At 73.1% G+C, this 24,229-nt stretch overlaps 1 protein-coding gene across 6 annotated transcripts; it reads right to left on the reverse strand.

Annotated features, from left to right (window-relative positions):
• Positions 1–581: 581 nt before the first annotated feature.
• Positions 582–22,818, reverse strand: EBF4 (EBF family member 4). Of its 6 annotated transcripts, none has more exons than XM_075499397.1 (18): positions 22,508–22,817; positions 21,458–21,573; positions 15,741–15,897; positions 15,433–15,496; positions 15,314–15,369; positions 14,608–14,681; positions 13,617–13,685; positions 8,854–8,935; positions 7,716–7,833; positions 6,508–6,638; positions 6,287–6,413; positions 5,079–5,167; positions 4,457–4,522; positions 3,754–3,931; positions 3,493–3,675; positions 2,688–2,891; positions 2,145–2,220; positions 582–2,030 (listed from the first exon to the last, which is right to left on the reverse strand). In XM_075499397.1, exons 1-17 carry the CDS (start codon positions 22,763–22,765, stop codon positions 2,150–2,152), a joined length of 2,043 nt encoding a protein of 680 aa, XP_075355512.1. In that variant the 5' UTR covers positions 22,766–22,817; the 3' UTR covers positions 582–2,030; positions 2,145–2,149. The 6 variants fall into 6 exon arrangements, with proteins under 6 accessions (XP_075355512.1, XP_075355511.1, XP_075355510.1 ...); XM_075499396.1 differs by having other exon boundaries at positions 582–1,045; positions 6,508–6,641; XM_075499395.1 differs by having other exon boundaries at positions 6,508–6,641.
• Positions 22,819–24,229: the final 1,411 nt, after the last annotated feature.

A 24,229-nucleotide genomic window follows, 5' to 3' on the forward strand; every position in this document is an offset into this window, starting at 1 on the left:
TCCCTGCACGGGCGTTGCCCACCCGGGCAGGGCTGGGTGATGGTGAGGGGACACGGAGACCCCCCGACTCCTGCCCGGTCGGGGTGCTGGGACCGCGGCTTGGGGGATGCCCGAGGGGCCGTGGGCCGGGGGGGGACATGAGCCCACGTCCCCCTGGGGGTCTGACCCTGCCGGGCGGGGGTAGCTGCCCAGGGGTCCCGCGGGTCCGGCGTGGGAAGGAGCACCGCACCCGCCTTTCCGGGATTCCGGCAATGGGAACAAGCTGGGGCGGCCGAGCCGGGGCCAAGCGTTTCCAGCTGGGGTGGGGTGGGCTGGGCTGGGACCACCCGCGGGACCCCGAGCCGCTCGGGGTGCAGGGGCAGGACCCCGGGGGGCTGTGGGGCGCAGGGTGGGTGCTGCCAGAATGGGGTGGCCTGGTGCTGGGGCGGGGGGGGCGGATGAAGCACCCCCATCCCCTCTCCCCAGGGCTGTACCCAGGACCCCCCCCACTCCTGCTGCTGCAGGGCTGGTGTCACCGTCCCCGGGGGTGTCCCCATGTGCCGCCCCCCTCCCTGCTCCGTAAAGACCCCCGGAGCCGGTGCCCTTCTGCAAGGCCTTTTATTTCCACGTCGGAAAGCCCCGCTGCTCCGAGGGACCCTGGCACCGCCGTCCTGCGTCACCGCCGCGGGCCCCCAAGGGACCCCCACGGCCACCCCGGGCAGGGGCCGGGGACATCGGCCGAGGACCCAGCATCGAGCGAGGGGTAACGGGGGGCAGCACGGGGGACGCGCGTGCTGACGCTGAGCAGGGCACGGCGGTGTCACCATCGCTGCGGCACGTGGTGGCACGAGACACGGGGCAGGGACACAGCCCCCCCACGGGTGGGACGCGGGCGGGGGAGAGTGGGTGGTTGGTTTTTTCTTTCCCTTTGTCTTTATTTACAAAATTCCTGGCTGCTCCCTCCCGGCTGGGAGGACAGGGAAAACCCCGGCGGGGGGAGGCAGTGCCAGGGCCGGGGGTCTCCTGCCCGCCCTGCCAGAGCCCCTGCTCACTGGCTCGCCTGCTGCTAAAAATAATAATAATATATTAATAATAATAGTGATAATAATGAGAAAAGAGCTGCGGTTGTGTCCTGGGGCAGCCAGCCCCGGCGGCTGATGGGGCTGGGAACGGTGCCATCCCCGTGCCGGGGCTCGGGCCGGTGGGCCGGGGCAGCCTAGACCCCCTGCCCGGGCGGTGCCGGGGCCCCGATCCCGCGCGGGGGTGCGGGGTGCAGGCAGAGATCCGGCCTGGGCCACCCGGGAGCCGTGGGTGGGCGGCTCCAGATGTGGAGCTGCACATCTGGGGAGAGAGTGCTGGCCACGGTGGTGAGAGCCGGGAAGTGTGGGGGGGAGCTGGGTCACGCTGGAGCCTCCATCCCGCCCCCGAGCATCCGTCCCACCCCAGAGCATCCATCCCGCCCCGGAGCCTCCATCCCACCCCGGAGCATCCATCCCGCCCCAGAACTCCCCCCCATCCTGCCCCAGAGCATCCACCCTGCCCCGGAGCGTCCATCCCTCCCACCCCGGAGCATTCGTCCCTCCTGTCCCCAAGGATCCTGCCCCCGGCTTCCGCCGCTGCCACCCCGCACCCCCGCGGGTCCCTCGGTGTCTTTCTGAGGCTGAACCCAGAGCGTTTGGGTCATTCCCGGGGGCTCCCTCCAAAGCCCCTCTCTGGCCCCACGAGGGGCTGCCCGCCCAGCTGAGCCGTGCCAAGCCACGCCGGTGCTGGCCCTGGCCGGGGTCACCCCCCTCACCCCGGGGATGCCCCGCTGGGGGTGCAGCCCCCGTCCTGCGAGGGGGCCGAGCTCCGCGGGGCCGGGCTGGGGCGGCCACAGGGCAGGGGGGCGGCGGGTCCCGCGGCCCCACACGCCCCGACACCGGTGGGAGACCCCAGGAGCGGGTCGGAGGGGCCGGCACCACTGGGCTGCGAGGCCACGCTCAGTCCCGGTCCGCGCTGCGGCTCCAGCGCCGTCCCGGCTCACGTGGGCGGCACGAGGTGGCCGGGCACGGCTGCAAGGGAAGGCGAGGGGTGGGCACGCCAGGGCGGGGGGTCCCTGCCCTCCTCGGCCCCGCTCCCCCTGCCCGTCCCAGCGGGGTGGGGGGCCGGTGCATGCCAGGACCTACTGTGCTTAGGAATAGGCCAGTCCCTGGAGCGGCCGCGCGGGCGTGTGGAACTTGTCCGAGTCCTCAAAAGCCGGGTCTGGGCGGCGGGAGGGAGGCGAAGAGAGAGGGTGAGCCGAGGCGGGGGAGTGCGGTGGGCACGGGGGGACAGGGACGAGGGTGGCACGGTGCACCCACCCCTGCGGTGCAGCCCCGACCGTGCCCCGGGTGCGGGCAGGAGGCACGGAGTCGGGCAGGGGCGCAGGCAGGAGAGCGCAGGCAGCCCGCGGGCAGGGATCCGCGAGGCTTGGGCAGGGCGCAGGCAGCAGGGTGGGCACGGTGCCGCTGGGACCCCCCCCTCCATGGGGCAGGGGGGTCCCGGGGGTGGGCTGGGTGGGCAGGGAGCCGCGGGCAGGGATCCGCGGGGCTTGGGCAGGGCGCAGGCAGCAGGGTGGGCACGGTGCCGCTGGGACCCCCCCTCCATGGGGCAGGGGGGTCCCGGGGGTGGGCTGGGGTGGGCAGGGAGCCGCGGGCAGGTGAGGGCAGCCCTGCCCACGCCGGGCTCACCTTGCAGGCTGCTGCCGCTGGTGCTGGCGCAGGCAGGCGGTGGGGAGGTCTGCGGCCGCACCACGGGGGCGAAGGCGCTTTTCTGCTTCACCGCCGAGATCATGTTGACGGGGGAGAAGGAGAAGACCCCCGTGGGGGTGGAGGCGTTGGTGCCCGACGGGAGGGTGATGGAGGAGGCGCCGAGCGGGGGGCTGGCTGGCATGACTGCGGGGAGAGACCCACTCAGGGCAGGCAGAGCTGGGGATGGGGCGTCGCTCCCCGCCCGGGACGCCAGCACACCCCGGTGACACCGCGTGGGACCCAGCTTGCAAGGGCCAGGGCTGGGGCCGGGGCCGTCTCAGCTCAGGTCGCTGTGTTCCTGTTCCCCCTTGCCCTCGCAGCCGGCTTTGGGGACGGCCCGGGGCTGGTGCGCGGCTTTGGGGACTCCCCGGGACCGGTGTAAGGGTGTTGGGGACTCCCCGGGACTGGTGCACAGCTTTGGGGACATCCTGGAGCCGGTGCGTGGCTTTGGGGACATGCCAGGGCTGGTGCACAGCTTTGGTGAGACCCTGGGACTGGTGCACAGTGTTGGGGACACCCCGAGGCTGATGCACGGCTTTGGGGACTCCCCGGGGCTGGTACATGGCTCTGGGGACATCCCGGGGCTGCTGCATGGCTTTGGGGACTCCCTGGGGCTACTGCATGGCTTTGGGGACGCCCCAGGGCTGGCGCACGGCTTTGGGGATGCCCCGGGGCTGGTAGGTGGCTCTGGGGACATCCCGGGGCTGCTGCATGGCTTTGGGGACGCCCCGGGGCACCGACTCACTGGCGTAGGGGGAGTTGGCGGTGGAGCCATTGAGGAAGCTGGGGGAACCGGGCACCCCCAGCCCGGCCATGGTGCCACCGCCGTAGCCGTTGATGCCGGCGGTGCCGCTGTAGCTGCTCTGCTGCGGCGTGGAGCTGGGCACGTAGCCCCGCGGCGAGACGCTGCCCGTGTTTCGGGAGTAGCCTGCGGGCGAGAGGGGCCGGGGGTGGCACGGGGCGGGCAGGGACCCCCTCCCGCTGCCCGGCATGGCCCCCGGCCCACCTTGCTCGGTGCCCTGTGGCGAGTCGCCGATGCTGACGGCCAGCTGGCTGCCGAAGGAGTTCACCCCCATCATGCCGGCGGGGCCGTGGGTGCCAGCCAGCGAGGAGAGCTGGCCAGGGTTGCGGGGGACGCTGTACAGCGCCTCGGCGATGTCTGCCGCTCGCTTCAGGATGATGTCCTGGGAGGGGGGGGACACACACGGGGACCGTGTCACCCCGCGGCACGTGGAGCCTGGCGTGACCCCACGGCCGTGCTGGGCAGCGATGGGGCGGGGGGGGCTGAGACCACCCCAGCTCGTGTCACCTCCCGGAGCACCCGCAGCCCCGAGCGTCCCCGGGGCGCAGGATGGACTGTGCCGGGCAGGGATGGGGCAGCGGGGACCGAGACCCCCCAGCTCGTGCCGCTGGCCGGGAAGGACGTGGGAACAAAGGCGGCTTTGGAGACGCCAGCCCCGTGGCCTGACCCGGCGGCTCCCCTTCCCCTGCAGGTGGGGGGCTCGGGGGGCCCACAGCGCTGACTCAGCGCCCGAGGAATCCTGATGTGAAGCAGATGTGGGGCCGGGAGCCCGGGGCCGGCTCCCGCGTCCCCGCTCCAGCGCCACGGGCTCGGGGTGCGCTCCCCGCCGAGCGGTCGGGGTGGGGGAGCGGGGACAGGAGGGTGGGACGAGCCGGGGGGCCCCGGCGGGACGGGGGTGCCGCGGTACCTGGTTGCTGTGCGGCATCCCGTAGAGAGCCTCCACCAGGTCGGCCGCCCGCTTCAGCAGGACCTCCTGGGCAGGGAGCGGGAGGGGGCTCAGGGGGGGTCCGCACCCCCACCCCGGCCCCATCTGCACACGGGGGGACACGCGGGCACCCTGCCCCGCCACCCCGCCACGTCCCCGCGCCAGCGGCATGTCCCCACGCCGGCACGTCCCCGAGCTGCCGTGCGATGCCCGCGGCCCCAGCCCAGCGCCGCCCAGCACCCCACAGCGGACCCACGGGGCTGGGACCCATCGTGCCCCCACCACCACCCTCCCTGCGTCCCCCCATGGCCCCCCCTGCCCTGGGCTCTGCCCCCGGACCCCCGCACACAGCGGGAGCTGAGGGTCGGGGAGCCAGGCCAGCCCGTGGGCTGCACCCAGCGCTGGGGGGGGGACGGGGGCTCTGCGTCCCCCTCCCTGTCCCTTGGTCCTCGGGCACTGCCGGGGAAGACCCCTGGCTCCGGGCGAGGTGGTGCCCAGCACCCACGGGAGATGGTCTGTCCCTGCCTGCACCCGTGGGCGTCACCCGGCGCGGCAGAGAGCACGGCACAGCGTCCGCGCCAAACCCCGGGCAGGGGGTCCCTACCTTGGGGAGACGCTCGGGGTCCCCGGGGTGCCGGGGGATGACCTTCTGCAGCCGCTGGAACCCGTAGTCGATGGTGGGCTCGTTCAGCGCTGCCGGGAGAGAGGGGCTCAGCGGCTGCTGCGCCTGCGGCCGCCCCGGCCCCCCTGCCCTGTCCCCATGGGGAAACTGAGGCACGGAGCGTGCGGTGCAGAGCTGAGCCAGGGCGTGGGGAGGGGGGGGGAACCCCACCTCCCACAGGGACACCCCAGCTGTCCCCCCTGTCCCCCACCCATGCCAACAGCCAAGCACCCCTTCCTCTCCCACCCCGCTGTCCGGCAGCCGCAAGCCCCAGCCCCACTGCGGGGGTCCCGAGGGGACGGGACGGTGCCGGAGCGGGGCAGGAGCCGGGGCGATGTGCGGCACGGCACGGAGCCGGGGTGGAGTCTGCCCGAGCCAGTGGCAACGTGCTCCGGCACACGGCATGTGGCCACCACGGTGGGACCGATCCTCCGCTGCACCGTGCACGCTGCCCCGCTCACACCGCTCACGCGTGTGCATGGCCCCGCTCACACCCCACGTGTGCACGCTGCCCCGCTCACACCGCACACGTGTGCATGGCCCTGCTCACACGGCACGCGTGTGCACACTGTCCTGCTCACACCGCATGCGTGTGCATGGCCCCGCTCACACCCCACGTGTGCATGGCTCCACTCACACCGCACACGTGTGCATGGCCCCGCTCACACCCCATGTGTGCACGCTGCCCCGCTCACACCGCACGCGTGTGCATGGCCCTGCTCACACGGCACGCGTGTGCACACTGTCCTGCTCACACCGCACACGTGTGCATGGCCCCGCTCACACCGCACGCGTGTGCAGGGCCCCTGGCCTTGCTGCCTGGGGGTTTCCATAGTGGTCTGCAATGGCCCTCACCCCGATCCTACCCCCACCAACGTCCCTGCCAGCAGGTCCCCCCCCAGGCACAACCCTCCCCTGCCCCTAACTCTAACCCCTGCCCCCTAACCCAGCCCTGTCCTGCCCCAAACCCTCGCCCTACGCCCGCCCCCTTGCACCCTGCCCATCCCCTCGCCCTAACCCTGCAGCAGAGCCGCCGTGGGGGTCCCCGGGCAGGGCAGGGCTGTCCCCAGGGCCTGGCAGCGGGCACAGAGATGCCCCGGGTGCCATCCCGGGGGTCTGCACCCCCTTTCCCGGGGGTCTGCGCCCCTCACCGGTGTAGACGAAGCGTCCCGGGGCACCCTTGCAGAACTGCTTGGACTTGTAGGAGAGCGTCACCTCCACCACGCCGGGGATGTGCCGCGGCGGGGTCTGCACCCGGATGGCGTGAGGCGTGATGAGCTGCGGGGCGAGATGGGGCTCAGCCCACGGCCGGGGCGGGGGGCTCACACCAGCCCCCCCCCCCCCCCTCCGCCGCCCCCCCGCACCCCCCTACCTCGCTCCACACCAGCATGGTGCCGAAGACGACCTGCAGCCCGTCGAAGAAGTTGTCCCCGATGACGATGACGGTGGCACCTCCGGTGGTCCAGCCCTCGCTGGGGCTGATGGCTTTGATGCAGGGGGTGGCTGCTTCGGGCGGGAGGGGAGAGACAGGGCAGCAGTGAGTGTGGGGGCGCGGGGGGCGGGAGCGGGGGGCGCCGGGGTCGGGGCCGGGGGCGCGAGGCTGGGAGAGAGAAGGCAGAGAGGGAGAGCAGAGGCAGAGAGTGAGAACCAGGCAGCGGCGAGGGGCAGGGGACAGACACGGGTGGCCACGGACGCACGGACACGGACACGGACGCCAGGCGGGAGCAGGGAATGGGGAGGGCGGGGGGGGCTGGCGCTGGGCGACCCGGGGGGGACCAGGCCGTGGGGACGGTGGGGAGGGGATGGGGATGGTGGGGGAGAGCACGTGCGGGGGACGGATGGGGGGGATGGAGAGCGCATCGGTGCGGGGCGGTGGAAAGAGCGTGCACAGGACAGACGGACAGAGAGCAAACAGGTCAGACGGGCGGACGGGACACGTGCGCATTGGACAGAGGGACACAGACAGACGTGGCGGACGCACGGACGGACAGAGCGGTGGACGGACAGAGAGCACGCAGGAGGGCAGGACAGCCTGCACACGCGGGACGGACGGAGGGACGAAGGGACAGACAGAAAACGCAGGTGCACGGCGGGTGGATGGAGAGGCCGTGTGTGTGTGCTGGGCGGACGGACAGACGTACAAGGCATAAATACAGGGCTGGGTGCCCCCCTCCAGGGCCGCCCCGGCCGCCGCTGTGCCCGGCAGGGAGGTGCCAGGGCCGGGGGAGCTGCAGCCTCCGAGCGGTGCGGGGCAGAGCTGGGCACACGCACGTCCCCCTCGGGGGTCCCGGCATGGGGACACGGTCTCTGGGGCTGCCCCGGCACCGCGGGGTACGTCCAGCCGTGGGGCTGCCCTGGCACTGTGGGGCACGCACGGCCATGGGGCTGGCTCCGGCACAGCCGGGGAAGGGGATGCTGCGGCAGGAGCAGCACCCACCGGCACGGCCGTGCGTCCGCTCCTCCGCACGGCCGTGCAGACGTGCCGGGGCGCGGCACACGCGTGTGCACGGGCACGTGCTCTGTGTGCGTGGGCACGTGCTCTGTGTGCATGGGCACGCTGGGCGCCCGGCAGGGACTCACCTTCGGAGGGGTCGAGGCGCCGTGCCCGCCGCCCGTGCTTGGAGTTGTTGTGGACGAACATGTTGTCGGACACGGCCAGGACGTGGCCGTCCACGTTCACCGTCGTTGACACGACCACCTGCGGGACAGCCGGCTCAGGGCCACCGTCCCCCCGCGCCCCCCGGGGTACGTCACCCCATGGTGGGGTCCTCGCCCCCGTGCTCGTCTCTAGCATCCCCCCGCACCCCTGAGCATCCCGGCACCGTCACGGGTGCCCTCCGGACCCTCCGTGCCTTGGCGGTGACACGCGCGTGCAAATCTGCGGCCGGGTGGGCGCGCACGCCTGCGCGTGCGTGGGTTTGCACACGTGCGCACGTGCCAAGGGGCGCGCGCGCACGGCTGCGCGCGTGCAGGAGCGCTCGTGCGCGCGTGTGCGTGCGTATGTGCGCACGCACGCGCGTGCGTCCCCAAAACCGTGCAGCACGCGGCGCCACAGGACCCCAGCACCGGCCCGTCACTGTGTCACCATGTCACCGTGTCACCGTGTCACCGGCCGGGGGGACCCCGGACCCCAGGGGACACCCCAGCCCAGCCCCTGCATGCCCCCCCCCCCCCCCCCCCCCGCACCCCGCTCCCCTCCTCCGGCGTGGACTTGGCTGCTCTCCCGGAGCTGCTTGGCGCTATGCAAATTGGATAGGTCGTTAATCATGTAAAAATGTCACAATTATCATATCTTTACGAGAGGCCCTAATGAAGGCGCCCGTGCTGGGTGGGGGACGGGCCGGACCCCCCCCCTCTGCTCCGCTCCCGAACCTCCAGCTGCTGCGGGGAGAGCTGGGCTGCAGGCAGGGGACACGGGGGAGCGAGGGGAATCGGGGTCTGCGGAGGGGTTCGAGAGGAATTAGGGTTTGGAAAGTAGGGTTTGCAAAGGGGGCGAGGGGAATTGGGGTTTGCAACGGGGTTCAAGAGGAATTAGGGTTTGCAAATTCGGGTTTGCAAAGGGGGCGAGGGGAATTAGGGACTCGATCCCCCGAATGGGGGATCGAGTCCCTAATTCCCCTCGCCCCCTTTGGGGAAATATATGAGGTCTCCAACCCCGTCCCCTCCTGCAGCCCTGCTGTGTGGGGCAGGGTTTGGAGAGGGGGGTCCCGATGCTCACCTGGAAGCGCCGCATATCCCGGGGGTTCCCCGCGTTCTTCAGGCAGTTTTGGTTGCATTTGAGGAAAAACTTGAGGAAAAACCTGGGATGGAAGGAAAGAACCCCGCGGTCAGTGCTGGCAAAGCGGGGAGGGGGGGGTCCCGGAGACCCCACGATGTCTCTCCCCCACCCCATGCCTTGGTTCCTGGCACTGGAGGAAAGCAGGGCTGAGTGTCCCCGCTGTCCTGGTGTCCCCAAATGGAAGTAGCACCACGCACGCCACACCAGAGACGCGCGCGGGTGCTCCCCGTCGTGCACGGCGTCCCGTGCACTCCCCCCGTGACACACACGCGTGCACAGGCGTGCACGGCCGAAAACACGCACCACGTGCACGGGCGGGCTTGCGCGCTGCCGTGCACGCACACACGCATGTGCACGCACACACACATGCACACACGCACGCACAACACGCACACACGCATGCACCGCGCGGCTGCGGGGACCCCAGGACGCCCCGTGGGACCCCCCCGCTGTGCGGGGTGCTGCCTCTCCCTGCCCACGGGGCTCTGGCAGCGCCAGGCAGCATCTCCGGTGGAAGACGGGCGGGCAGGAGGGCGAGCTGCTCCCGCCACGTCCCGGCCTGATGAAATATTCAGGCCGCTTGTCCGTGGCCCCGTCATCAGCCTCGGCCCCTCAATAATTAATGGGCAGCGGCAGCAGCGGCACGGCAGCGCTCACGCTAGGGGCTGGGACGGGAGGAGAGCGCGCGGGGATGACGGTGCACACGCGTGGGAGCACGGACCCACGCCCGGGGACACGGCCAGATGTGGTCCCCGGGACCTCCCCCCCCCCCCGGATCTCCCTGGGCGGGGGTGCCCCTGAGCGCACCTGGGTGCGCACCGAGACTCCCACCCCGGGCACTTTTGGGCACCGAGGCGAGACCCCGCTGTCCCCGTCCCCAGCCGCGGGCCACCCCACGGTGCACGGTCAGAGGCACGCGCGGCCACGGGCACCCTGCGTGGCAACACACGGGCGCGCCCGCCCCGCCACGCACGCGGCACACGCAGACACGCACACGCATTTGCTCTGCACCGTGCCCGGCCATCACGCTGTGCCAGCTCGCTTTGCCACGGCAGATCAGCGCGCCGTGCCAGCTCGCTGCACCGGCCCCGGGGACTGCACGGTGCCAGGTCACTGCCGTGCCAAGTCACCGCACCACGGTAAGTCCCTGAGCTGGGCCAGGTCACCCCACCGTGCCAGGCTACTGCGCCGTGCCAGCACACTGGGCTCTGTGCCACGCCAGGCCACCGTGCCGTGCCAGGTCACCGTGCCGTGCCAGGCCACCGTGTCCCTCTGTGCCATCTCCCTCCACTGGCCTGGCATGGGGCAGCCCATCTCCCGGCTCCCTCGCCGATGCGCCTGAGCTCTGCCCTGCCCACGCAGGCAGCCCCTCGGCGGGGCTGGTGCACCCCACTGTGCCAACCTGTCCCCATCCCACTGTGCCATCCCGTCCTCATCCCATCGTGCGATCCTGTCCCCACCCCACTGTGCCATCCCGTCCCCATCCCACTGTGCCATCCCGTCCCCACCCCACTGTGCCAACCTGTCCCCATCCCACTGTGCCATCCCGTCCTCATCCCATCGTGCGATCCTGTCCCCACCCCACTGTGCCATCCCGTCCCCATCCCATCGCGCCATCCCGTCCCCATCCCACTGTGCCATCCTGTCCCCACCCCACTGTGCCATCCTGTCCCCATCCCACTGTGCCGTCCCATCCTCATCCCATCGTGCGATCCTGTCCCCATCCCATCGTGCCATCCCGTCCCCACCCCACTGTGCCGTCCCGTCCCCATCCTGCCTCGGCAGCCTGGTGTGGCATCTTGTCTGAGCATCCGACCCTGGCACCTTACCCCGACACCCCGGTCCAGCCCCCTGCCTTGGCACCGCGCCCCAGCACCCTGCCTCTGTCCCCCCCCGGCCCCTTCCCGAGGGCTTCAGCAGGGCTGGGGAGGGGGATGCGGGGGACAGGAAGGTGGGGAGGGGACGCAGGTGCCCAGCGGGAAGGGTCCCATGGCCCCGTTAGCTGCTGGTGGGGGCTGGAGGGGAGGACGGGACCCCCGGGGACGTGGGCACCCCTGGGACCCCCTGGGATGCAGGCGCAGGGCCGGGAGCAGCGGGCGCAGCCTCCCTGGCCCCAACCCCCCTCCGGCCCCATCCCTGGGGGGCACGGTGGGCACGGGCCAGGGGGCACACAGCCCCTGGGGCCATTGGGCCACCCCAAGGGACTCTGGCCACCCTGTGGGACCCCTGAGCAGGGAGGGCACCCCCAGACCGTGCCCCCCCCCCTCCCCCGGGGGAGGGGTGGGGGGGTCCTGCCCTTGGCCAGCGCCGGGGCGCTCGGAGAGGGGCTCCCACACCGGCGCTGCCGGGACGCTGCCCACGGGGGACGGTTTTCCCGGGCAAGGGCAAGGAAGAGGGGGGACCCCCCCCGTGTCCCCCCGTCACCCGCTGCCTGGCAGGTGGTAATCAGGGGAAGGAAGGAGCTGGAAAACGGCAGGAAAACATCCCCCCCCCCCCCACCAGGAGATTGACAGTGGCGGCGTGGGGCTGGGGGGGACCCCCCGACCCCCCCCAGCCCCCCGGCCCCGGCTCCGCGCTGCCGAGGGGGGGAATAATCCTGAACCCCAGGTCGGCCTCGTCCCCCCCGAGCGGCAGCCGCGCATATGGGCCCGGGAGTTAAAAATACAGGCGCTGTGCATGCATTAGCATCCCTAATGCACAGCGCTCCCCATTTAATATGCAAATTCCCGGCGCTGCTGCCGAACACCTTCTGTTCCGAGCGCATAAATTTGAATTTGCAATTAGAATAATCTTGTATAATTAATGAAAAGCGTCAATTTTAGCTCCTAAGTAATTTGATTAACATGTTGATAGGGCACTTATCTGGCTCTCTAAACCAGTGGGGCTGGGCGTCGGGCTGGGGAGCGGGGCTGGGGGGGCCGGGGGGAGCGGGCGGCAGGCTGGGGACCCGCCTGGCCCCGGGTGACCCCCGAGGGCCCTGGGGACGGAGGAGGACGCGGGGGGACAGGGGAAGCCCCCAGCCGCCCCCAGCAGAGAAGAGGGACAGGGATGGGGATGCCACCAGCCCGGGGATGTCACCTCCCCGGGGCACGGCCCCAAGGGGTCCCTGGGGAGAAGGGGGCTGGGGTGGGCTCGGGGGACACTTGCCTTTGGGGGGGGGGGGGATCGCTCCCCACCCCACAGGCACCCAGGGCTGGGCTCAGCCCCAGCCTCCAGCACGGGGGGGGTCACAGGGCACCCTGGGACCCCCTGCGCACCCCAAAAGCACCAGCACGAGGTGCAGCACCCAGGACACCCACGGGACGAGGCGGCCGAGGGGACGGGGGCCCACCGGGACGCCGTTACCGGGGGGGTTTGTCTCGGCCGGGCCGCAGCGGCTGCATCCCGCGGCCGTGCCGGGAGTTCCGGGGCCGCCATCCCCACAGCTGGCCGGGGCACAGCTGGCCGGGGGCGGGGGGGGGCACAGCTGGCTGCCGCTGGCAGGGCGGGGGGAGGCCGGGGGTCAGGGACCTGCCACAGCGGGGCCGGTGTCACGCCGGGGGGGCCGGGGACAGAGGGGGTGTGAGCAGGGTCTGCACCGGGGGACCCTCCAGCACCCCGGGGACTCGGCGCAGGGGGAAGCTGCTCACAGGGACCCCCCCCCGGGACCAAGGGACCCCAGCCGCAGGCAGGGCGAGGCGAGGAGGGGGCACAGCGCTGGCCAGCCCCCGTCCTCCCCGCCACGTCCCCCCGGCCCCGGTGCCGGGGTGACCGAGCCCTGCAGAGAGAGCCGGGGCCCCTAAAGCCCCCAGCACCCCCAAAGAGCCTGGGCTTTGCTTGGCGTCACCGCGGAGGTGCCACCGTGCCAGGAGATGCACGAGGACGGAGGGACGGGGACGTGACACGCTGGGTGGAGGGACAGAAGGACAGACGGAGAGACGCGCGGGGTCTGGGGATGCTGCGGGATGCAGGGAGGAACAGCTCCAGGGGTGGACGGACGGTTGGATGGATGGATGGACGGACGGCGGGAGGGATGGAGAAGGATGGGGGACGGATGGAGGGATGGACGGATGGAGGGATGGACGGGGTGTGTGCTGTCCAGGGAGCGTGGAGGGACAGGGCTGCAGACAGACAGACAGACAGACACCCCCCCAGTGCCAGGAGGACACGGCGTCCGTGCCCACACCAGCCACCGCTGCCTGCGCAGCGCTGGCCTTTCTGCCCCCGTTCTGCCCCGGCACTGCGCCGCGGGTCCCAGCCCGGCAGGGAGGACGGGTGCGTCCCTCACCGTGGGGCACGTGGCCGGCCCGCGCCGCGGGCACGCGCCCGGGGACACCGCGCGGCACCGGGGCGTCCCTGCGGCACACGGCCCCGGCACGGGAGCAGGGCTGCCACGCGTTCCCCGGCGCTCGCTGAAGTGGCTGGATGCCGCCTGTATTATTTATTTGTTTGATGCGCGTCGGAAGTGCCGCGCTGACGGCAAACGGCGCTTTCTCCATCTGTCACGGCTGGCTGTCACCGCAGCCTGGCGCGGGGCCGCCAGCCACCTCCCGGCCCCCGCGCTCTGCTCCCCCAGCTCATTAGTGCTAACGAGGCAGCGCTCGCACCCGGTCCCCAGCCCTGGGGACTCCCTGCCCCGGCTCCCTGGGGGACCCCCCGCCGCTGCCCCCCTCCCTCGGCCGCAGCGAGGCGCGGGGGGACCCCGCGCCCGGGGCCCCCGGTACCTGTCGATGATGACGGGGTCAGAGGGGGTCTCGTTGCGGTTCCCGCAGCTCTTCTTGTCGCAGCAGCGGCTGGGCACGGCCGGGGAGAAGAGCCGGCGTGAGGGGAGGGGCGGGGGGGGGGGGGGGGGCCGGGGCCAGCCCCCCGCCCCCCAACCCGCCAGACCCCCCATTTCCCACCCTTGCGCCCCCCACCATCGCCCAGCCCTGTGCTGCGGAGCAGGGGGGTCGTGCCCCACGGCGGGACGGGGCAGGGGGCAGAGGGAACAGGCGGGTGCCCTACAAGGTCCCGGGGTGCCGGGCTGGGGGGGACCCCAGGACAGGGACATCACCTGTGTGACGCTAGGGCGGGGGGGGGCTGTAGCAGAGAGGGCACCCCTGGGGGACCCCCCCTTATCCACCCCACCACCCCGCACCATGGGGCTGGGCTCCGATTTGGGGCTCTCTGGGGCTCGGGGTGCGCCCCAGCCCTGGGAAAGGCCCGGTGAGCCAAGGGGGGTCTGCACGGGGGGAGCCCTGGAGCCCCGGGGGACTCGGTGTCACCCACAGGGGACGCGGCAGGGCCGGGCTCGTGCCACCGCCGGCCGACAAACACAGCCACAGCGGCGCTGGCCCCGGGGAGCACGGCGGAGAGGGGGGGCCCAGGCCCTGGCATCGTTAGCGCAGCTCCTGGAGATCAATTAGCCGCGCTGGCACGGAGCGCTAATTTGCACAAACACCGAGCACGAGGGTGGTAAACAAGAGCGGCGCTAATGGGGCACGGGGGACCCCGCGCCGGCAGCTGGGGCAGGCAGCGCCCGCTGCCCGCGCACCCCACCCGGCACCCCCGGTGCCCCCAGACCCGGGCGGGACCCCCACCGGGACCCCCACCTCTGGGACCCCCGCCGCCAGACCCCCACGGGATCCCCACCGCTGGGACCCCCAGCACCGGGACCCCCAGCAGGACCCCCACCGGGACCCCCGCCGCCAGACCCCCACCGGGACCCCCACCTACCTGCACATGATCTCGTGGGTGAGGAGGACCCGGCACATCTCCGGGTTCTTGTCCTGCCCCTCGTAGATGATGGCCTGGGGGGGGGAGAGAGCGCGCAGGGGGGTGCCACCGCCTCCCAGCACCCCGCCCGGCCCCTGCCACCGCTCCCGCCCGGCCCCGACCCACGGACCCTCCCTGGGTGACCCCAGCCGGGGTGGGGGCCCCCGATGGCAGCTGGGGTGGGAGCAGCGAGTGGGAGAGGGGCCGGGCAGGGCGCGCCCGCGGGTGGGCGCGCAGCCGTGCACACCTCCGCGGAGTCGTGCGGCTGCGGGCGCACGCGCGCGCGCAGGCGTGCCCGTGCACGCGCGTGCCCACGCCGTGCACGGCCACACGTGCCCCCGCACGAGCCAGGGCACGCTGGAGCCAGGGCGCAGAGGCGTGTCGCTGCAGGCGAGGGGTGCGCGAGCGCAGACGCCCCCGCTCCGCACCGCCGGGCGGGCGCGTACAGCTGCGCGGCCTCGCGCACCCGCGCGTGTGCGCGCTTCCGGACGTGCCCGCCTCGCGCACCCGCGTGCACACGCGTACGGACGTGCCCGCTCTGCACGGCTGCGTGCACGCGCGTACGGACGTGCGCGCGTGCGCGGACGGGCTCGGCGGCCGATGGGGTGGGGGGCCGCGGTGCCGGGGGTGCTAGCCCCCGCCCCGGCCGTCCCCCCTCCGGCGTTACCTGCTTGGACATGGAGTCGATGAGGCGGACGTAGAGGTCCTGCTCGGTCCGGAGCCCTGCGGCGAGAGGGGAGCGGTCAGCCCTGCCCGCGCCCCCCCGCCCCCAGCCCCGGCACCCACCGTTGCTGTACAGCAGCTGGAGCCGGTAGTGGATCCCGTTGTTGGTCTTCTCGCCGTTCTGCTCCTGGGGGGAGGACAGGGGACATCACGGTCCCCTCTCGGTGCAGCCTTCTGCCAGCCCCGGCCCAGCACAGGGCTATGGAGCCGCTCTGGCAGCTCCCCACACGCGCAATGAGTTCGGGAAAGGTCTCAGCCCCCGCGGCGCAGGCTCTCGCACCCCTCCAAGAGCAGGGGGGGCGGCCGGGCAGAGTGAGCCCACCCCCACCGCGACCCCACCCCCACCCCAGCCCCGGCCCCGGGGTTCTCACCCGCTCCTTCTCCACGAAGTCGATGAAGGAGGTGCGCTCGATCTCCACGGGCTGGCCCTGCCGGTCGTACATGGCCAGGACGAAGTGGAAGAAGTTGGATTTCCGCAGGTTGGAGGGGGGCTGCTTCTCAAAGTGGGCTCGGGCCAGGCCCACCCCGCTGCCGGCAGGAATTGGGGGGGGGGGGGGGTGAGCAGGGGGCGGCTGCCGGGACCCCCAGCACCCCCTCCCCAGGGCACCCCATCACCAGGGGAAGGACTCGGCGGCAGGCGGCGATGCTCCCTGGTACCCGGGGTGCTGCGGCACCCAGGACCCCCACCCCGCCCCGTGGCCAGGACGCGCCCGTGCCCAGCGCGTCCCCACCCCTCGCAGGGCTCGTCCTTGGGGGAAGCGAGGCCGAAGTCAGCCCCGGTCCCCGGGGAGGGGACAGTCCCCGAGGCAGCCCCGGTCCCCAGGGAGGGGAATCACCCCCAGGGCACGGCAGGAGCTCAGCCGCCGGCCCAGCACCCTGCGAGGGGGGACACACCGGGGTGCACGCCCCTGCACGTGCATCGGTGTGCACGCTCACGTAGGCTTGCGCACACGCGTGTGCGCACGGGGTGGCTGGGGGGGCCCAGCAGAGCGAGGGGGGGACGCCTGGCAGCTCTTCAGCAGCCCCAGGGCAGGCGTTGGGGACAGGAGGGGACGTCCCCGAGCCCTCCGCACCCGAGTCCAGCCCCGGTGCGTCCCGCCGCCAACCCGCAGAGCCACCTCTGGGCTCGCCCGTGGCCCCGGCTGCTCCTGCACGGACACGCAGGGTGACAGGACAGTGACACCACAGGGACGGCGGCAGAGCCGTCCCAAGGGACGATGGCTCCAGCACCGACCAGTCCTCGGCCCCGTCACCTCGGCCTGGCGTGTGGTCCCTGTCCCTGACCGGTGTCACCGCCGGTGCTGCGGGAGCCAGCGTGGTGTCGGCGTGGGGGGCCGCGGGAGCCGGACCAGCGCCCAGCGCAGCGCGGCAGCCGGCGAGGCGAGGGGGCCAAGATAAACACGCAGAGCGAAAAAGTTCCCCCTTTTCGTGATTAAAAACACATCGGGCGACGAGCGAGGCGGGGGGGGGGGGTGGCTCCTCCTGCGCCGACTTCGGGGGGGCTTAAGCTGCTGGAGCCAGTTCCCACCGGGGACAGCCCCTGCACCCCACCCCGTGGACCTTGCAGACCCCCCCCCGCTGTGGGGCAGGACCTCACGGACCTTCCAGCCCCCCCCAGCATGGAGCAGGACCCCACGGCCCCCCAGAGCCCACCGTGCCCGGCAGCACTCTGCGGACCCCCCTGGCCAGGACCCCTGCGGGGGTCAGCACTGGGGTGCGAATAAGGGGGGGGGACACATGCACAAATGCGCTGGGGGGGGTCCCTGCCTGCCCCAGCACCCCCAGCCCTGCTCCCGGGAGCCCACCCGCAGTCACAGTTTGGGGGGGGCGATGGGCTGGGTGCGATCCCCCCACTGCCGGCCCGAGGGTGCCCACTGCACCCCTGGCCACGCTGGGACGCGGCTACCAGAGGAAAGGGGGGGCACACCCAGCCCCGAGCAGGACCCCTGGCACCCTGACCCCCCGACAGGCGCCGGGGTGGCCGGGGACACGGCACATGGGTGGGGGCCAGGGTGGGGGCATCCCTCCGCCCGCAGCCAGAGGACGGAGCAGGTCCCCGAGCCCTGTCCCCGCAGAGCCCCCAGCCCCGCGGGACCCCCTGCTTACACTCCGCCGGGGTGGCTGCCCCAGCCGTGGGGGGTCCTTCGCACGGCCGAGCCCCCCACCCCGCTCCTCCCCAGGCTGCTCCCATGGGCTGGTGCTGCCCAGGGCCGAGCCCTGCACCCAGGGACATCGCAGCCACGGAGACATGGGGACACGGGGACATGGGGACACGGGGACATGGGGACACGGGGACACCTCCCAGGGCCCCACACAAGTCACAGCCACTAGTGTCTCCTCAAAACAAGAGAAGAAAACGGGGTTCAGCCCTTTTACCCGCAACCTGCTCCTGTGGCCGGTCCCAGAAGCACCCAGGAGCCCGGGGCAGAGCCAGCGCAGGGTGGGGAGAGGACCCCGGCACCCTCGCCGCCTTTAGTGATGCTCCTTGGGCTTTAATTACCCCCGGCATCGCCCTCAGCCCCAGCCCCGACCCCAGCCGTGGGCACCAGCCGAGGGCAAGCGCGAAGCCCAGAGCCCGAAAACCTCGGGGACGCTTCTCCGGGGACAGTTGTCCGTGAGGGAGGAAAAAGCTGGTTAAGCGGATCGCCGGGGAGCCGAAACGTCCCCAGTCAGCAACCGCCGGGACACGCGCCTGGCACGCTCGCCTGGCACACGGGTCCCTGTGCGCACGGCCAACACGCGTGTCCGGCCACACGCGTGCAGACAGACGTGGGCACACTCGTGTCCCCGGGCACTGCGGACGGCCGTGTCCTGGCACACCCCGCGGGCGTCCCTCGTCCCCTACCCGTGGGTCCGACCAGCGCCGATGGGTTTGTTCGCAGGGCCCATCCCCATGGCATCCGGCCCCACGGCATCATGGCCCCGCCGACCCCGCCGGGACGCCACAGTCTCACCGGGCCCCCATCCCGGCACGCCGCTCAGCTCCCCGAGGGACGGGGACCCCCGGCGCTGCAGGGACCCCGCTGTCCCCCGGCAGCGTCCCCGGCCCTGCCGCGCTGGAGCCCGGCCACGGGGCTCCCGGCTGGTGGGAAGGTGCCGCGGCCCCGGCACGGCGGCTGCAGCCAGCCAGCGCCCGCCCGGCCCCCCCATTCCCCTCCGCCCCCCCAAAGCTTCGGCCCTAAAGTGCTGGGGGGGGCGATGGAGCCGCCAGCCCGGCCGGGTAATGGCTGCATCTCCGCTCCCAGCGCTGCCGAGACCCCGGCGCTCCGAGAGCCGAGCCCGGCTGCCATTAATTATTAAAGGCAATCAGAGCATTTCCTAGCAGAGGAGCCCAGCGAACGTCTCTTACAGTAAAGCAGCATCTTCCCTTGGCGGAGCCGCCAGGCACCCGGGGCACCGCGCAATTACGCAGCCACGGCTCCCCGGGCGGCTCCGCCAAACGGGGGGGAGAGGGGGGAGCGCCGGAGCCCACCCGGGAAGCCGAGACCCCGCGTGGGCTCACCCCACGGCCCGCGGCCCCTCTGCCTCGCCCCGGGACCCCCTGCCCTCCCCGGGGCACGCCTGGGGCGTGGGTGCCGGCTGGCATCGCCCGGGGACCCTGCGGTGGCTGTGGGGTCCGGCGGGAGCAGGGGGTCTTTGCGGGTGCTGGTGTTTGCAGGGGGGTGGTACGAGCCCCCCCCCCCCCCGCCACGGGTCCAAGAGGGGTGCAGGATGCGGGGCGGAGGCAGGGGGGCTGGAGGTGACGAGGACCCCACGAGCGTGTCCACACGCGTGTCACTGCCCACCTGCGTGGCACGCACCCAGCTGCCGGGCACCACGGCGGGACAGGGAGGAGAGGGGGCCTGGAGGGCACCGCAGGCTGCCCGGCACAGGGGTGGGCAGGGGCTCTGCGAGCCCCATCCTCGCACACCGGGCACGTGGCACGGGGGACCCCATCGGCACACGGAGACACGCGGGCAGCCACGTCCCTGCTGCCGGGCAGCATCGTGGCCGGAGCCGCTGCGGTGGTCCCAGCCCTGTGCCGGAGCCAGGGATGGGTGGGAGGGGGCTGGATTTCACCCCCCCCCCCCCTTTCCCGCAGCCCCGCTCTGGGGCACGGGGAAGTTTCTGGGTGCGCAGCGGCAAAGCCAGCACCTCCCTGCGCCCCAGCTCGGACGCCGCAGCCCCCCGCCCCGGCGTTGTCCCCCCTGGCTCCCTGGGGCCGGGTGGGACCCTGGGTCCAGCCCCTCCCCAGGGACCCCAGGCTGGGCCGCGGCAGCGGCTGTCCCCCCCGGCGGTGGCTGCGCTGGGACAGGGCTGGGGTGGCTTTGCCGGGGTCGGCGGGGGGATCGCTGCAGTTTTCAAGCATCCCGGAGTACCTGTAAACGCGGCGGCTTTGGGGGGGACCCCGGGGAGCCCCCAGGGCTTCAGCCGTGGGGTGCAGCCTCCGGCACAGTCCCAGTCCCCGGCAGAGAGCGGCGGCAGGGCTGCCACTGCGGCTGGGGACCCCAAGCTCAGGGACAGTGCACACAACCGGGTGATCTCACCCACGGAGTGGGTCGGTGCTGGAAGTGCCGGGGATATCCCACTCCACGCAGAGGGGACACCCCCCCCAGCCCCCCAAACCCGCTGTCCCTGGCTGGGCAGAGGGTGTGGGGCACCCCAGGGAGGCAGCGCCCAGGCTGGCCCGGCTCCCCTCGCTCCTCCGCGCCGTGGGGCATCTCCTGTCACCCCTGGACAAAGCCACAGCACGCTCCAAGCACAGCCCCCCCATACCGACCCCCAAACCCCACGGTGCACACAGAGGGGACGGCAGGAGCTGGGGTGCTGGGGGCAGGGGGGAAGGTGTCCCCCAGCTGCAGCCGGGACCCCTCTGGGCACAGGGCGGAGAGAGAGCGGGGGCCAGGGTGCACAGAGCCCCCCGGGGAGGGGAGGGGATGGGGTGCGCGGAGCCCCGAACCCCACGGCGGGGAGCAGGGGACGGGGCCAGCCGGGGCATGGGTGGGCATCGGGCTGCGGCACGGCGAGCCCGGCGGTGCGGGCTGCCCGAGCGGCTGCAGCAGTCGCTCGCCCCAGCCGATGCCGCCAGCCCTGCCCGGGAGACGGGGATGGCACCGCTGCCGGCCCGGCCCTGGCCCTCGGCGGCTTTTCCCAGCAGGGCCGGGCTCAGGGTGCAGGTCCCGGCCCCGGTGGATGCACGGCACAGCGCGGCACAGCACAAGCCCCTCGCGGCTCCGGCAGCGGCTCCTGCCCCGCTGCCAGCACCCACTGGCTCTCCCAACACGGGGCAACAGGCCTGGCACGCACGGGGTGCCCCCGGGGGTGCCAAAGTCCGTGGGGGGCCCGGGATACCCAGGGGCCGCAGGCGTGGGGGTTACCCGGAGGCCCAAGGGGCCCAGGGCGTGCAGGGCACCCGGGTGCCTGAAGCACCCGGCGGGTACGAGGCACCTGGGATGCCCAAGGGGTCCAGGCTGCCCAGGGGTCCCGGGGTGCTGAGGGTGTGGGGTGCCCGGGGTGCCCAACGTGCCCGGGGCGTGCAGGGTGCCCAGGATGCCCACGGCACCCGGGATGCCTGTGGAGCCCGTGGTACCTGGGGTGCTCGTGGTGCCAGGGATGCCTCGGATGCCGCAGTGCTCGGGATGCCCGTGGAGCCTGGGATGCCCACGGAGCCCAGGATGCCCACGGAGCCCGGGATGCCCACGGAGCCCAGGATGCCCATGGAGCATGGGATGCCCACAGCACCTGGGATGCCCACGAGACCCGGGATGCCCACGGAGCCCGGGATGCCCACGGAGCCCGGCACACCCACAGCACCCGGGATGCCCATGGAGCACGGGATGCCCACAGCACCTGGGATGCTCACGGCGTCCAAGATGCCCACGGAGCCCGGCACACCCACAGCACCCGGGATGCCCACGGAGCCCGGGATGCCCACGGAGCCCGGGATGCCCACAGCACCCGGGATGCCCACGAGACCCGGGATGCCCATGGAGCCCGGGATGCCCACGGAGCCCGGGATGCCCACAGCGCCCGGGATGCCCATGGAGCCCGGCACACCCACAGCACCCGGGACGCCCGCGGTGCCCGGGATGCCCACGGAGCCCCTTACCTCTGCGCCGCCGTGCTGGCGTCCAGGATGCCGGTGCCCTGCAGCCAGCGGACGGAGGGCAGCCCGGCGGTCAGCGGCTCTTCCTTCATGGGCAGCCCCCCCCGGGGCAGCGCCTCCTGCACGGAGAACATGGCAGGGGCTCAGCGGCCGCCCCCAACTTTCCTGCCCCGGGCCCGGGAGCGGAGCTCAGCGCCGGGCAGGTGCCGGGGGCCGCCGTCCCGGCCGCCGGGGAAGCGGCATCTGCGGCGGGTGGCCGGGCGGGAGGCGGGGGGAGGCTCGGGGGGGCTCGGGGGGGCGGGAGGCGGAGGCAGGCGGAGGCAGGGCCGGAGAAGTTGGAGACGGAGGCGAGCAGCAGCCGAGTGCGGGGACCGGGAGGGGAAGGGGCGGGGGGCGGCGGCGGGGGGGGAGGAGTGGAGGGAGGGATGGAGGGAGGCAGAGGAGGAGTGGAGGGAGGGAGGGAGGAAGGCTTAGAGGAGCGGAGGGAGGGATGGGGAAGGCAAAGGAGGAGTGGAGGGAGGGAGGCTTAGAGGAGCGGAGGGAGGGATGGAGGGAGGGATGGAGGAAGGCTTAGAGGAGCGGAGGGAGGGATGGAAGGAGGCAGAGGAGGAGTGGAGGGAGGGATGGAGGGAGGCTGCGAAGACTGGAGGGAGGGATGGAGGGAGGCAGAGGAGGAGTGGAGGGAGGGATGGAGGAAGGCTTAGAGACTGGAGGGAGGGATGGAGGGAGGCAGAGGAGGAGTGGAGGGAGGGATGGAGGAAGGCTTAGCGGAGTGGAGGGAGGGATGGAGGAAGGCTTAGAGACTGGAGGGAGGGATGGAGGGAGGCAGAGGAGGAGTGGAAGGAGGGATGGAGGAAGGCTTATAGGACTGGAAGGAGGGATGGAGGGAGGCAGAGGAGGAGTGGAGGGAGGGATGGAGGAAGGCTTACAGACTGGAGGGAGGGATGGAGGGAGGCAGAGGAGGGCGGGAGGGAGGGAGGGGGCAGGAGGCCGGAGAGGGGCGCGGGAGGGGGCAGGCGCGGCCCGGGCTGGGGCGGCGGCGGGGCTCGTTACCGGGCAGGCGGCGGCGGGCGCGGCGCGGGGCGGCGGCGGCGGCGGCGGCGGCGGCGGCGGCGGCGGCGGCGGCAGCGGCAGCAGCAGCAGGAGCGGGCGGGCGGGGGGCCCGGGGGGCGGCGGGGGCCCGGGGGGGCCGGGGGGGCCGCCTCCCCGCCGCCGCCCCGCGCCCCGGCCCCGCCGCCCCGCCGCGGCCACCAGCACCATCAGCACCAGCACCCGCCGCCGCGGCCCCGCCGCCCCGCCGGCCCGGGCCATGCCGCCGCCGCCTCCCCGGGGAGGCAGGGCCGGAGCCGCCGGGGGAGGCGGGGGCCGCGGCCGGGCAGGCTGACATCATTCCGGGGAGGAGCGGTCCCTCCCCGCGCCGGCGGAGCGGCTCCGCGGCCAGCGCCGCACCGGCCGCGCCGGGGGAGCCGGCGGCCCCGGGGGGCGGCCGGGCCCGGCTGGGCCGCGGAGCCGCTGCGCTCCCCCGGGCGGCCGCCCCGAGAGGGCCCCGGGGACGGCGCGGGGAGAGCCCGCCGCAGCCCCCGAGACGGCCTGGAGAGACCCCGGGCAGCGCCCGGGGACACCCCGGAGGGGACCCCGCTGCGTGCCCTGAGACGGCCTGGAGAGACCCCAAACAGGTCCCGGAGGCAGCCCAGAGCAACCTCGCTGTGGCCCCCAGGCACTCTGCAGACCCCCGGCAGGGCCCGGGGACACCCCGGAGGGGACCCCACCGCACCCCCTGAGATGGCCCGGAGAGACCCCAAACAGCTCCCGGAGATACCCCAGAGCAACCTCACTGTGTCCCCCAAGACCCCCCGGCAGGCCCCGGGGGTACCCCAGAGGGGACCCCGCTGCAGCCCCTGAGATGGCCTGGAGGGACCCCACGCAGGCCCCGGGGACACCCCAGAGGGGACCCCGCTGCAGCCCCTGAGATGGCCCGGAGAGACCCCAGGCAGGCCCTGGGGACACCCCGGAGAAGACCCCGCTGCACCCCCCGAGATGCCCTGGAGGCACCCCAAACAGCTCCCGGAGATACCCCAGAGCAACCTCACTGTGTCCCCCAAGACCCCCGGCAGGCCCCGGAGGGGACCCCGCCGCATCCCCCAAGACACCCTGGAGAGACACCCCCCCCCCCACATCGCGAGGCGCCTCGGAGAGACCCCAGACGAGCTCTGGAGAGAAGCCAGCGGGACCCCTCTGCGTCCCCCCGCCACCCCGGCGAGGCCTCAGGGCATCCCCCGCAGAGACCCCCCCCGGGCCCCTCACAAACCCCACCGGGACCCGGGCAGACCCTCCTGTGTGCCCAGCGTGAGCCCCATGGGCCCCCGCCCCCCCCGCGGTGCCGCGGTGACCCCGTTTGGGTCCCCTGCACCCCCGGGGTCCCCCACACCCACCCCCTCAGACACCTCAGAGTGACCCCAAAGAGCCACCGAGCACCCCAAAAACTATCCAGGCCCCTCGAGATGCCCCACACGGGACCCCTGCACTCCAGAGACACCCCAGGGTGACCCCCCTGTCCCTCAGCACACCCCAGAGGTGACCCCAAAATCACCCCCAGTGCCCCACATAAACCCAAGTGACCCTCTCTGGGGCACAGCCAGCGGGGCCTCAGCCCCCCACATCACCGTGCCCACAGCAGACCCACGGCGAAGGGGGCCTGTCCCCATCCCCTCCCCGCTGTGCAGCGCTGCCAGGCAGGGTACGGGCAGGGTACGGGCAGGGTATGAGCAGGGTACG

Source organism: Mycteria americana, chromosome 4 (assembly GCF_035582795.1).
Source record: "Mycteria americana isolate JAX WOST 10 ecotype Jacksonville Zoo and Gardens chromosome 4, USCA_MyAme_1.0, whole genome shotgun sequence".
NCBI lineage: Eukaryota > Metazoa > Chordata > Aves > Ciconiiformes > Ciconiidae > Mycteria > Mycteria americana.